The sequence below is a fragment of the Strix uralensis genome, chromosome 1, assembly GCF_047716275.1.
Source record: "Strix uralensis isolate ZFMK-TIS-50842 chromosome 1, bStrUra1, whole genome shotgun sequence".
Classification (NCBI taxonomy): Eukaryota; Metazoa; Chordata; class Aves; order Strigiformes; family Strigidae; genus Strix; species Strix uralensis.
In genome coordinates, this window is record NC_133972.1 from 29,267,776 (window position 1) to 29,283,156 (window position 15,381).

Here is a 15,381-nt window from a genome sequence, read left to right on the forward strand (position 1 = left end):
TTCTATTAGTCCCCTGAAATTTGTAGTCATGTCAATAATATGCTGTTCAACTCAGACTGTACTTTACAGTAGCAAATGGAGTCTTTTCTCATCAAAACTTTTGCTAGTTATTAAATAGTCTTCTTTTCTCTCTGGGAAGAAAAAAAAATCAACATTTTATATGCTGAAAAAATTATTATTTATGATGGGAGTTTAATTACTTCTCTATTTCACTTTAAAAGAATTCAGAAAATACCTTTAAAACACAAGAACGAGAGACCTCAACAATGTGTCATTAAAGGAAAAACCAAGTATTTAGAAAGTATAGCCAGTTATTCTAAAATGTAAGAAAGTACTTAAGCTACTCCAGTTAATACAGTACATTCAAAAATATTATTTCCTGATTATCAGTCACAAATTCTGATGAAAGACTTGAATTTTAAAGGAGAAAATTGTGCTCCAGAAAATCAAGAGGTGGAGGTGTGGTTATAGCTTTCCATCTGCTTCTTGCTCCGTTATCTTTTGTGCTGAAGCGTACGCTGTTAAAAGGTAGCAGCACAGTATTCATGCAAGAGCTCACTGTTTTATTAAGGAAGCCCTTTTGGACCTGATCCGACTGTAGGAGACTGACAACCAGATACACTTTGTTTTCCACATGAGGCTGTGAAATGTGATGAGCAGAACAGGACTCATCATTATGAGAACGAGGTGCTATTCCCAGCTCTGTCCCAGAGAGCTTAAACTGGACTATATTTCCCCTGTCACGGTGCCGTCGGCCATGGAGAGCTTGCAGCACTGCACACTGGATGGGTGATGCTCCGAGGGAGCCCGTGCCACCCGACCCTTGTGCAGAGGCTGAGCAGATAGGCAGAAGTGTCCCTGGACCTTCTCGCACGGCCCGTACAGCGAGGAGGAGTACCCAGGGACAGGGTAGAGGTAGTGCAGTCAGGAAAGTACAAAAGAAATATGTATATGTACAGAGGTCTGGAAACCTCAGGATCCCCACGTTTGGTGTGTGCGCAGTGTTTTGGCCATTTGGACAACGTGGGAAATAGGTCTGCAAAGTTAAAACAGGGATGAGAGTTGACTTTCACTTCCCTTTGCACAGTCATTTCATGGACAAAGGTGATGAAAGATGCCCTCGGGTGTCTATGAAGTTAGGCTTTAACTTCAGACTCTGGGGGGGCGAACCAGAAGTAACCAGAGGCTGCCCCCCAAACCAAGGGTTTGCAGGTGGGAATTCATGAGTCGAGCTGTAGCAGTGCCAGCTCCCCAACCCTGCGTCTCACCTTGCTTCCCAGGTACAAGGTGAGGTTAATGCCATCTTTCTAAGGGCTCTTGGTATGGTGGAGAGTGGGGCTTTGGAAGTTATTATTGTTGTTATTGTTATAATTGTAATTATCATTATTATTTCCCCTTATATTTTCTCAGTCAATTTACATGCAGCTGAGAATACATACTGTATAACTGCTAGAGTATGCAACTGAATTAGTCCAAACTGAGTTCTCAGCGGTGTGAAAACATTAGGGTACTTTCTGAATAGCTAAGAAAATGCAACATGGAGGTTACGTCAAAATGTCTGCTCATCAGTGCAGGGAGTATGTGTGAATATAATCAATTCACAAAAACACTGAGCTTTTGTCATCTTGGCCTTTGCAGCAGAGCAGCTCCCAGTATATTAACAATTATTTTGGGCTTAAAAATTATTAATTTTGCTCTTGACCACCCACCTAAGGAGATAGCACTGATCAGAAAAATTGCATCTTATTCAGCAAATCATTATACATTTGGAATTGCATTATTCTTTTTTAATAAAAATGTCAGTGGAAAAAGCATTTTCAGCTCCTTTACTGTAACCTTTGCACAGCCAGATGAAAGATAGGAAAGTGAACTAGGTCATACTTTGCTCTTGCATCAGTACTAAAGCTGATGTTCAGTGAGATGTAATTTCAAAATAAGTTACTTGTAATACTAAGCTATGGTCTCTAAAAACATTTGAATAATTTTGGGGAAAAAAAATTGCATGGTCTGACTCTACAGTAGTGCATTTTGTACCTGCAGTTGATAATGGATGCAAGTACAGTACCAATCACAGCAGTTTAAGTGATAAGTGATTTTAGTTTGGGCTAAAATGTTTTCAGCACATCTGTGCAAAATGCACTACTGTTGATGGGGTTTCTGACTCAGCCCAAAGAACAGGGTTAATACATAGAAAAGTCATTGAGGGAAAAGAGACTATAAAAAATGTTCCAAATTCTATCTTTGCAGAATCTCTTGTCAATTTTTAATTATTCCATAAATCAAAGAATGTCAACAAAGATCAAAATTTGGGACAAGCAAGCCAGCTAGCTAACAAGAAATGTGTGAATCTGTTTAACAACATTCTCAGTGCTTCCAAGCTCGATGGAGAAATAAGCAATTTTTCTCAGTGGGAGTAATTTAAAGAAAGCAGGAAACAAGGATCAGTGTATCGGCCCAGCCTTTCAGATCAATATTGATAATAGCACAAACAAGAATGGAGTATGCTTTTTCCCACTCAGCTCTATGCTTTCTCCGATAAACACTCTGTTTAAGCTTTGTCTACACAAGTGTATCAAGGATGATAACTGGATGGTTCTTGTAATTTTTATAATTTGCAAAGAGTTACAATATGACTATAGAATCAGTGGAACAGCACTATAAATTTTCTTTTCAGTTCTAATACAGTTGGGGATTCTCAAGGTAGTAATTAATTTCATCTCTTTCATTTTCATGCTGCAGTGTCTAGTAAGTGAATACGAGCTTACTGATAAGTCCTAAATTCCTCATTTTAGTGAGTGGTCTCTAGTCACGCAAACCATACCAGATGAGAGGAAGAAAGATTTCAGGGAGTATATTTAATACGTGAGTCTGCCAGTGTACTGTGAAAATCAAAATACTGAATAATGGCCTTAAAACTCAAGTGTCCTTCTGCAGTAGCAAAAAATGGCTTTTTCTGCTTGCAAGGTATAAGCCTATGGTGGAGCAGGAACAAGCTAATAAGAAACATCTGGTATACAGACATCATTTGTTTGCATCGACATCATTCATAGCGCTGTTTGGTAGTCAAATAGGTCCTAGCATTTTTTTAAGGTGTGGTTTAATCCCTGAGTCAGTATTACATTATCTGTACAGAGAGAACCTGGAGATGTAAAGTCTGTGCCACAATACTTTAACAAAACTGAAATAAATTCTTTAGTTTTCTGAAAACATGCTTTTAAAACAAACAAACAAACAAACAAACAAACAAAAACCCACAGAAAAAAAAAGCAGTATCCTTTTTCAGTGGTTGTTTTCATTTAGCTTGCTTTTCTTTGCCTCATTGCGAGGTTGGGGGCAAGAGTAGCCACTGAGTGTCTCATTTGCGTCTCTCCAATCTGTTACACTGTGCGGGGTCACATATACTGCTTTAAGGTATCATTCCTGCAAATGGTAATTTGAGAGTGCAGGCATACATTATTAATGAAACTGAGTACCTTGAATGACTGCATAGGTTAGCAGATTTCGTTCTGTCCTCACAGCTGCTGGGGCAAACCCACTGCGCCTTTTCCTGTCAAAGGGAGTTGTTTCTTGCCATACCTCTACAAAGCTACAGTTCTGATTTTAAAAATATTGTAAATCACCATCAAGATTGGTTATAATGGATTATACAAGGTACTATTCTAGGTAGGAGCAACTGGTCCTGCTGAGTACTTAGCCATGCCAAGACAGTAAGATTAGACTGAGTGGCAGGTGGGAGTCTGAGGAGCAAAGGGGTTACTTTGGGCTGCAGGGGAAACACCAGATATGGCAGGTCAAGGTCATTCATTGGTGTTCTCCACTCAACACAGAGATCCAAGGTGGGCATTGGGATGAACAATGTCAAGTCATACTTGGCAGTTAACTTTGAGGATCATACCGGATGCACCAAACATAGTCCACGAGGATGCTAAAGTACAGCAGACAGAGGCTTGACAGACCACGGAACAATATTAATTATTATTGTACAGTTCAAGGAGATTGGTGTTGCTTTTGAACAGTTCCTCTTAGCTATTTACTTAGTAGTTTTTGACCAAGAAATAAAGGCTGAAATATGGACACCAGAAATAAGAACCTACCCAGTGCTCCCATGAGATTTGTCATCAGACATTCTTCTTTCATAAGAGAGCACCTGGGTTACTCTGTGGAGACAGCATCTGCTTCTTCCGCATAGGAGTTTTTATTTCTGGTTCAGATTTATTTAAAACACAAGATGCCAAAGTACTTGCTGATGTGAGAAAAAAGTCCTTATTAGTCTGCCCCTCTTCTTTTTTCCCCAAGTGCTGTAAGGAGTGAGAGAAGTCTGTTGCTCTGCTTCTTTCTCGGACCGTCCAACAGACAACTGCTGCCATCCACAGCTTCCCCAAGAATCTCCATTGCACTGTTCATAGCTTCTGTGCTGGTACCAGGTTCAGAAAAACGCTGTTGAATGTCCCCCCACTGATACTGTTTCTAACTCTGAGTAGCAGCAAAAATGCATGGAGACTGCTTATCTGCACGTCTTACAAATAAAATTGCATTGAATTTATACAGAGGTCAGACTGAATATTTGCAACTACTAGAAATTATTTACAGTGAACGTTATGGTTTGTAAGAACTGAGTGTAAGTTCCCTTATTCTTCTTGGTGTGATGTCTGTTTGTCTGAATTCTGTCTTTTTAAATCACTGCTGAAGGTCCAGTTTTCCTACTTTCTAGCAGTTTCCCCATTAGCTGTTGGAAGGAGGGTTAAAAATATACAAAAGCGTGAATATCACTATCAGATTTGTAATAGAAAGAAAAATATGTTTATCGCACACTTTTATTGCCAGTGATTTCTTGGGTTAAGTTTCCTGTTGAATCAGTAGAAGATTTCAAAGTGTGTGCTTACCTTGTGACATGGGCGCAATCCTGCAAAAGTGATGAAAATAATATTTAAGTAGCTTAAATAGCTGCCATGTAACACTTCGGATGCAGCAAAATTAGGAATGTGGTTGCATGTAAGGATGCCGTTTTTATTTTCTGACTAGGAGTGCCTGTAGGAGATTTGTCTTTTCTGCCAGATTGGAAACTGTTTCCTGGGTTGGATAAAGTCGTGAAACTCCAAGGAGGTGGACACCAGTGGTCACATGTACAAGCTACTGTATATATTTAAGGAAGTGCTTTAGACCAGTGGTCTCCTGCTCTTCCAGTAGAACGAAACTGCCATTACATGAGCAGCACTAACCAGATTACATAACTAATGAAATACCAAGCCATTTAATTCAGAAGTAACTCTTAAGGAAGCTAACCAGGGATACTGAATTTTAGAGGACATAGTCTATGCTATGCTAAGTCTGCGTTTCATGTATAGCAGTAACCAGCAATAACAAGAAGCTATTAATCTTTACCAGAAATTTAGTGGAAAATTCTGCATCCCTCTGCTGAATCTGCTGCCTCCTGCATCAGCTCCGTGTTGTGTATGTTGTATGTGCAGAGGCAGGTGTGAGCAAAAGGGGGGCAGAATGAAGATAATAATCTCTGCTAATCCCCCGCTGGCATAATGTCCATCAGGAGTCAGTGATGTAAATAAGAGTCGAAACCCTGCTGTCTCTCTTCCCTCAAGGTCACAGAACCAGCTCCACGTGTCCACCAGTCTATCCAAGCACAACTTGTTCATCATGAAGAAATGTAACCTGAATGTAAATCTGATCTTTTTACTGTATTATAGACTGGTATGATACATCAGTAAGATCTCAGCTCATTCCTGAACTCCCCTTTCAGATGCCAGTAGGAGCATTGGCAAACCTGAGATGCAGGTACCCAGGCATGGCTTCGGAGTTCTCCTGCTTCCCAGCATAACAGAAGAGGGATATATGTTCCTCTATAATTTGAGGTTCTCATAATTATGCTCAAACTAGACATGTGAAGTAGACCATGCAAATGCTTCCTGCCTTCTTCCTTCTTTACTTTCTCCTAATCCACTCACCAGCCCCCAGAAAATTCAAGTATTTTAAGCTCGGTTAATTTCAAGTATTTCCTCTGATTTGGGCTTTTCTTTCTGGAGAACCTCTGGCAAGTGTAGCCTTAAGAAGGCACTTTCATTTAAACTGTCTGTTACTGAGCTGGCCCTCTAGCATGTTAGTCACAGGAAGATGATGGCCACACCTCTTGCAGCATCCTCCCAGCAGCTGCCCTGAGTCTTGTTGCTGGTTTCCCTCCATGTGACTGTGGTGTGCTGTGTCCCTGAGCTATACCGAGCCATACTGGTGTGAAGGCTGCATAAAGACAGCAAGCTTGGAGTCTAGTCCAACATGTGGTGCTACAGATGGGTTCAGCAAGCCAGTGGCAAGGGATAATGTTACAGGCGGCCACATCCAAAGCACTGTCCCTCATTGCACTCATAAATTGCACTCAGCCAGTTGGCAGATGATGTAAAACTGGGAGGAGTGGCCAGTACACCAGATGGGTCTGCTGCCATTCGGAGTGACCTAAGCAGGCTGGAGAAATGGGATGAGAGGAGTCTCTTGAAGTTCATCGAAGGGAAATGTCAAATCCTGCACTGGGGGACAAATAATAAATGCAGCAGTACAGGCTGGGTCCTGACCAGCTGGAAAGGGCTTTGCGCTGAAGTACTTGGGGGTTCCTGCTGGGCAGCAAGTTGAACATGTACCAGCAGTGTGTCCTTGAGGCAAGGAAGGTCACCGGCATCCTGGTCTGCATTAGGAAGATCATCACCGGCAGGCTGAAGGAGGTGATCCTTCCCCTCTGCTCAGCTCTGGTGAGACACATCTGTATTGCTGGGTTTAGGACTGGGCTCCCCAGTGCAAAAAAAGCCATGAACATACTGGAGCAAGCCCAGCAAAGGTCCACAAAGATGATGAAGGGGCTGGAGCATCTGTTCTATGAGGGGAGACTGAGAGAGCTGAGACTGTTCAGCCTGGAGAAGAGAAGGCTCAAGGTGGGGTCTTACCAATGTGTATAAATACCTGATCCCCCATCAAGTAGAAGACAGAGACAGACTCTTCTCAGTGGTGCCCAGTGACAGGACAGGAGGCAACGAGTGTAAATAGAAATACAGGGAATTCCTTCTGAAGACAATAAAATAATGTTTTCTTTTCACTCTGAGGGTGACCAAGCATTTGTACAGATTGCCCAGAAAGATGGTGGAATCTCCATCCTTGGAGATACTCAAAAGCCATCTGGACATGGTCCTGGGCACCTGGCTTTAGGTGGCCCTGCTTGAGCGGGGGGCTTGGAGCAGATGACCTTCAGAGGTCCCTTCCAACCTCAGCCATTCTGGGATTCTGTGAAATATTTACTACACTGTAATAATCTTACACAGTTACACAAATAGCTGCACTTCCCTCTCTCCCCTCAGAGTGAATCTGAGATCTCTGTGTTACATCTTCACAGAGAGATTTTTCAGAAGGAAATGTACCATACCTCCATTAATTACGAGTCATGGGAACACTTATTTTGAAAGGTTTATATTTTACCCTGTTTAAAAGTTCTCTTTAGTTTAGAATTACTTTTTTGTTGCCATCACAATTGTTTTGGTTTTTGCTGAAATTGAAAATATGTTTATGTTATCAAAACAAATGTCATTGTAGGAAAAGAACCAAGCATTGCCAGTGTTTTTCATAGCAGTAGTATTTGATTTCACTTGTTGGGTGTCTGGTAAACTACTTCAGAAGAGAAAATGTCATTCTAACACATGCATGTACACACACACGTATATTTGAATACCCACGTATTTTGCCCTAAATTCAGGCTATATTAAATGTCCCTGTGGAACACGCCCAGGTTCAGGTATGATCAGTACAGCTTGGGCTATCTGTTGCTGGTGCTTGTCTAACCACACCTGTGGAGCTCTTTTGAAACAAACGATGTCTCAGTAAATATTTCTTACTACCAGGTCCTTGAGTCACGCTGCAACCTGGGATCTCATCTTCAGTATACAGTATATCAGACTTCTTGTGAAACAGAAAAGAGAAATACATTGTATATCTTGCTGTTATTTTATTTTTTCACATCAAAGACTTTGAGGTAAAAATAAATATATTGATTTTTCTGAGGCAGTATTTCACTCAGGAGAGAACAATCGTGTTTTGACTTCGCCCTCTTGACCAGTAGATGCTGAAACAGTCCAAAAAGTCAAAGATATTATAGACTATGTTTAAATAAGTCTGTAACAGAGTATGAGCTTTTTATTCAGGAAATTCAGTGAGTTCTGAAGTATGGGGCTGGTAGACAAGATCTGCAGTGGATTTTAATATAACATTTTTCTATCAAATGTATCATATCATTTTACAACAAGTTTACATGCCGCATCCTCTTTTTCTTTACAGGGTATATACCCAGTTACTTAGACAAGGATGAGCTATGTGTAGTATGTGGGGACAAAGCCACCGGATATCACTATCGCTGCATCACTTGCGAAGGTTGCAAGGTAAATGGCACAGTGGGAAAGTGGGAATCGGAAATAGCTCTCCAGCTCCTCCATTATACAGACCTGAACTGTGCTGTCAAATAAAACAAAGACAGATTAGAAGCGAATAAGAACATCCAGTACTGACGATAAGCTGTATCTGGCTATGCCTCTGCTCTTCATATGCATAAGGAATATAGTTGATTTTTGCAGTGTTTGCTTCTGAAAAGCAAGAAATTTAGATTTTTGTTGTTGCTGTTTAACTGTTAGCTCTCACATTTCCATTTTTTAATGTTTCTTTGGCCATGTTCTCAGCCAGTGTACATCGGCATACTCCAGTGAAGCTGTTTATGCAATAGCTGAGATTCTGCCTATGGCCATGAAGAGTCTGCAGCGATTAACAGTGTTCCAGTTCCTCTCATTGTCACTGTGAAGAAGCAAAAATCAAAATCCCTTCCACATGCTCATAGAATAGTAACATCCATCACTTCGGGAAGCATTGATACCCAGTTAAGACAGTTTCAAAAAGATTTTGACTTCTTTAACTTAAGCATATTGAAATGTGCTTTCAGCCCTAAATTGCATCTCCAAAGTTACATGCAAAATTAAAAAAGAGATTGCTTTGGGCAAGTAAATAAAAAAAAAAAAAGAGTAACACAATCAGGCACATCTTACATGATTTCACTGCCATAAATTTGCCTGAATAGCTTGAGATCCTGAAAGAAAGCTATTCTTCCTTGCAGAAAATAAAAAATTATTGTTTTTCTAAACAAATGGGACCACACATGTCATGGACTAGTGTCATGGGACTAAGCCACAAAATCGTATTCTGTTCATCCCCAAAGTCTGGAATATTTGGATCTGAGATTTTGGGTTTGGATTGGCTTTAGATACCCACATCACAGTAACCCTTGTGTTGAAGTAGTTCCTTCAGTTGTACAGCATTGCCCTAAGTTACATTTATGAAATGCACAAAGACCTGAATATCCTATGTATATCAGATTTGTGGTGATATTCATCATGGTTTTATACACATACATACATAATATGTATGAAAAATATTTATATCTGAAAAAGAACTGTGGAACTGAACAATTGATTCTTACACATTTGCATCCCATATACCAGATGATAACAATGCATAAAATATATGAATATGACTTAATTCATATAAGATGAGAAGTAAGCAACACTGTGGCATTATGAAATATCTTTTGCTCCCAGCTGAACAGCTCTATCTCTTGCCAGCTTTCGTATTAAGGTTTTTATTACTCCAACTGAAGTATTTCTTTTTATGCCTACGAGCCATTTTAAATATATAGCATACAAAATCCACTTTTATCTTCAGATACAGTTCTTCTGTCTGATGTACAATTTAAAATAATGCTTACGTGCACAAGGAACAGAGCTAATGATTTTCAAAAAGTAATTAATTTCTTTCTCCTCCTTATAGTTGTCTTACAAACTGACTGTTTTGCTTTGCTTGGCTTTGCTTTGTTTTGGTTTGTTCTGATTTGTTGTTGTTCTTGCAAATGTATTCATTCAGGATTGGGTTTTTTTGTGTGGACAATTTCAACCCATGCTTTGGAGGATCTGCATATACACTTCAAGTTGTGTGATTTATCACCAAAGTTACATGTAATCAATTCTCAATTAATTTGACATATACTGGTTGCTTACACTCAAAATCACTTTTATTTTGTAACAACATTAATCAGGGCTGACAGCCAAAAATATTCTTTGGCAAGTGCTTTCATGATCAAAGCATCCTCACACATAATTTCTGAAAACTAAATTGTAAGGAATTTAAACACAACCAACAGTGAGTTCTGACGTCACTGAAATGTTTCTCCGGACTGTACCCATTGCATCTATTGCTATATAGGTGCATAGTAAACGAATTTAGGAAAAGAGTAGTTGCCTTACAATAAAATGTGCTTTCTTTTATTGATGAAAATAACACTTCTGTGACTGTTTGGACAAATAGAGAGAGCAGCTTCCTTACCACATTGTATCTAGAGATGATCAAAGACGTTTTTTGCAAAAAGTTTTTGAGAAGTGCAAAGAAATGGGAAGATGAGATGTGCTGATCCCAACACAGGTGTTGACAGAGCCTTGCCATTGTAAAGCTATAGTGACATTAAGTCCCATGCAAGGTTTGGAAAACAGAAGTTCAGTACCACTTCATGAGATTCATCAGAGATTTTTCCATCTCTTGCTGTAACTAGAGATCCTGTGTCCCTGGCTGTCCAGAGCCATCTTTGATCTTCAGGGAGGAGAGGGGCAGGTCTTGTCTCTCGGAATTCATCACAGACTTCAGAGTGGATCCAGATTCAGTTGTTGGGTAGATAAGAGTTTGAGACCTGATCCAAACCCCACATAAGGACATCTTGCCTGTGATTTCCTGGATTTTACCTCAACCCCACAGGTCCCAATCTCGCAAAGGCTCACACACATGCTTTATGCAACTCAGTTTAATTGAGATTTCAGGTCTTATCATTATTAAGGAAGAAAGAGTTGTACTCTCAGCTGGATCTTGTAAGATAAAACTCTAATGAGGACAAGGCTCTTTATTGTCTTCACTGGAGTTAGGAGCTCAAGCTGAAATACAGACTTAACTGTATGTCTCTGTATTAAAAGAAATTACACACTGCTATAAGATTTTACTGGATGTTATTTAACATAATTAAAAACAGACCTTTCACCTAGTGAAGTGAAGAGACTATTCATTAGATAAAATGAAAAAAAAAAAAGGCTGTTCATTAGGTAAAATCTCACTTGAATTTTGCCATTGTTTTCACTGAAACCAAAGCCATTCTCAGTGGCCTCAGTCAAGCAGAACTAGGGTCCCAGCATGTTCTCTATGTCAAGGTGGTCCCAAGCTGCATTGCTCTGTGTAGATAGTCTCAAACAATGGTGAAACTTGAAATTAAAGTCTGAATTTCTTGCTTTACAGCCTATCTTGTCCATATATTGCAGACTTGGAAGTTTATCCAGCTCTTGTGGAAGCCAATGAGAAAAGTCATGTTGAAATTAGTACCAGGATTAGGTCCATAATGTTCAGAGATAAGTTGTATCTGATTTCTTTACCTAAGGCCAGTGTCTATGGGGTGTATAAATCAGTGAATTCAGTGGAGCTACATTAGTTCACATGAGCTTAGGATCTGACCTCAAATCCATGTTGCAATTGGCAATACAGATTTATATTATGATAGATAGATAGATAGATAGATAGATAGATAGATAGATAGATAGATAGATAGATAGAACAAATGGATTTATATGTAGAAGGATCTTTATTGGTGATGTTTGTCTTGAATACAGAGGTCTGTGGTAAATACAAATGAAATCCTCCTCTCAGAAATACAGATAATTATGGATCCATTATTTAGAACCAAACTCAAAGACTGTGTAAATTGAGTTTGCAAAATTCTTAGTCTTGCACAGATTTGGTTGGTTGGTTGGTTGGTTATTTGGCTGTGATGGAAAGAAAAGAGTAGAACTGTTTGTTCTTAATCCTTTAGTAGCACATCCAGACCATCATTCTTAATATTTGCAGAAGCTGCTCTTTAATCATAAGTATGTATGTGCCTCTTAATATCCCTCAAAATGATTATGTAATTTAGAAAGGGGCTCAAAATAAACTCTCTAGTTCAAATACAAAAAAATTTAACACACACAAACATAAGACTTCAAGAAGACATATAGACAGTATTTGTCCCTCCAAGACAGCGTTACTTACGCCTTTACTTGCCTAAGATATTTCTGTGTTTTTCATTTTTAGGGAGGAAATGTTTCATGAAACTCCGAAAAGAAATGCCATACACTATAAAACCAGTTTGTTCTTTTTCTCTTTGAGAGTTTCATGGAATGAAGTATGTTATCTTGCATACTTAGGTACATTCCTACCAAACCAAAGTGGCCTCCAATTTGAAAAAGCTGCACAACACTAATGCTTTCCAATGCATTTATTTATTGCACTTAGGGTTTTTTTAGAAGAACCATTCAGAAAAACCTCCATCCAACCTATTCCTGTAAATATGAAGGAAAATGTGTGATAGACAAAGTAACAAGAAATCAGTGCCAGGAATGTCGCTTCAAAAAATGCATCTTTGTTGGCATGGCAACAGATTGTAAGTATATTTTTCTGGTTTTCTTTCTTTTATCTTTTTTTTTTTTAATGTGTGTGTTTGCTTAAAGTATGTTGATGGGTGAAAATTGTTAAAGTAGAGCAGAACTACCAGTACTTTTTTTTTTAATAACTTGTACCGGGGAATTACGCTCGTTGCATCAAACCTCTTTCATGGGACTGTAATTTTGTGTTTATCCTTCACCAGACTGCACCTTCTCCTGGCCTTACCAGGCTGAATAACAGTAGGAATGTTCACTCTTCAGAGGAGAGGAGGGCGAAATGCATCTGGATGGACACTTTGCTTGAGAAAAAAAACATCTTGTTTAGAGAATTCTGGAGGATGTGAAATTGAATGTCGTTGTATGAGTCATCCTGCAGTTGTTTGTTTTATTTTTAGCCCTGAAGAAGTTGTCTACTGCAAAGAGTTCGACTCTCATTCTAAAGAACTAAAAAATATGGCTGTAAGATTAACCCTTAGGGGTCTTCTTTTCTTGCCATTGCACAGAGATTTACATCAATAACTTTGATTAGTGAAAATGGAAGTCATGTAAATCCCCCATGCATTAATGTTAATGGTTGTTGCCAGCATAATCTTCTGCAGAAGAACTGATAGAAAAACAGGCCAAATAAACAACAGGAAAATATTCTAACTTAGTATTTTTCATTGTTAATATAATGTATAACAGTGCCTTCTGTCCAGAGGGAGATAGAAGAAATGACACAATTTCATTTTAGCCAGGTGGACCTTCAGGACGGGGGGCTGGGTAACTCTGGGTCACCGGTTCGCCTCCAGCCCAGTCTGATGCAGCAGGCAGTGGTGAGCATCGGCCAGGTAGTGGCTGTGCAGAGTGAGAAGTTCCTCTGAGTCTGGTTCTGACCAGCCCGGACCGTTACCATAAAGCTGCTATGGCCTTTGTGGGCTGCATCTACGTACGCACCAAAAGAGCTGTCACTGAGTGTGGCAGACGGGCCAGCTATCCCCCAACCCAAGAAGGTTAGGATAGTCTGACTTAAAATATGTGAACAGAAGCACATAAGCAGGGCTTTCGTTGATCCAATTTCGTTTGGATCAGAAGGGTCCTCCTCTGCTAAAGCAGGCCAGTCTGTTTAAATGGCCTGTTCACATTTGCGTGAGTAATGGGATAAAACCTTCAGTGGTGGTCAGAGATGTGCAGCCCTGGGGCCTGTGTGTCTGGCATCACTGGAAGTAGCGGGGCTCTAGGGAGAGCCCTACAGAACGGCACCATTTGCAGGGCTTAAGGAAAGAGCTGAAGGCAAATTGTTTCTGATTATGTCATGCAACAGGTAATTGAGCCTGTGAATAAGTACTCTCACTTTCTTAAATCCACGTTACTTTCTGCAGGCTTACAAGAACACATTCTATGCAATTCAAAGCAGTAAGTGTGCTGATAGTACTTTAAAGAAAACAAAAGTGCATCTTTCCCAACATGGATTACTCCAAGTCCGTTATAGGAGCACTTTGTCTGAGTCCTCACAAAGCTTTTAGATACTAGTTTTACTGGTGGAATAAGCCACTGAAGGCAATGGCAGTGTACAAAACGTTACCAGAAGGGTAAGGCGTTCTTTGCAATACAGGCTTCTGAGAAAATGGAAGTTGGGGGGAGAAGTGAGAACTGTGTCAACTGTGGATCTTACCAGAGTACTTCTTTACTGATTAGTTAAGGTGTTTGTAATCAATTAGTACCTCAGGCATAGAAAAGACCAATGTCCAGACAACCTTAAGAGCTTCCTGCCATTTTTGTATGCTTTTCCCCTGGTAGTGGTGTTGGATGACAGCAAGCGGTTGGCAAAGAGGAAGCTGATAGAAGAAAATCGAGAGAAGAGACGTCGGGAAGAGCTGCAGAAAACCATTGGGCACAAACCAGAGCCAACGGATGAGGAATGGGAGCTCATCAAGATTGTTACTGAAGCACATGTGGCCACCAATGCACAAGGAAGCCACTGGAAGCAGAAAAGGAAATTTCTGGTAAGGACTGTAGCCTTTTACACCGCACTTGGAGCCACGTTCCTTTCTTTCTTCTGAGGTCCCTTCCCAACATTACAACCCCAAAGAGGATATATCTGCCAGTGTATTGACATCTATGAAAACCAGATTATTTTTGTAGTTACTACTTGCTTATTCTTGCCTGAAGCTCAGTGTTTGATCAGACCATGTTTTCAAAAGATAAACAGAGTGTTGCTAAGTTAAGTCTTACCTAGCTGGATACTTTTAATGTGCTGTGATAAGTAGAAAAAATTTTTCACTCCTGATTAACAACAGTAGCAGTCTATAATGCATACCATATCTTTTTCTATATATTATATCTAGGGATAGTTGTCTTTATTAGGGACTAGCATACAACATATTGTAAGTATTAAAACAATGTAAAGTTTTAGGTGAAAGCTGATATTTTTTATTAATAACTTGTGGGTTTTGCTTCCTTGTTCCAAAGTGAACACATTAATTAAAATAAATTTGGCAAAGAAAAATGAATGTCAGTGAAAGCAGGATGATACATACACTATAGCACTGGGATTGCAGACTACAAGATGACTTAAGTTTTCAGCCTATAACTAAGGATCAGGGAAAAAAATGATGATTTGTGGTGCTCAGCCTTAGAAAAGGATTCAATTGATTTTTCTAAATCGATTTTTAAAGGAAGAAGTGCAGAATGCAAAATGCTTATACAGCTCAAAAGAGGGATTATAGACTGTTTCAAGAATACACGGGGGTATTTAACAGTCTGTGTATACCAAATCAGGTAGAGAATATTCATTTTTTGCAAGCCTAGGCTCCTGCTGCCTAGTTCACTAAGGGAGTCTTGACCCACTGTTAAATTGCTAAGA

General features: G+C 39.6%; 1 protein-coding gene across 10 annotated transcripts in view; it reads left to right on the forward strand.

Moving 5' to 3' along the window:
- Positions 1–15,381, forward strand: part of THRB (thyroid hormone receptor beta) — a 175,326-nt gene that overhangs the window by 145,271 nt on the left and 14,674 nt on the right. For all 10 annotated transcript variants that reach the window (XM_074861062.1, XM_074861053.1, XM_074861084.1 and 7 more), the window contains 3 exons: positions 8,323–8,423; positions 12,388–12,535; positions 14,316–14,521. In XM_074861062.1, coding sequence (XP_074717163.1) covers positions 8,323–8,423; positions 12,388–12,535; positions 14,316–14,521 — 455 coding nt within the window. The remainder of the gene's footprint in view (positions 1–8,322; positions 8,424–12,387; positions 12,536–14,315; positions 14,522–15,381) is intronic.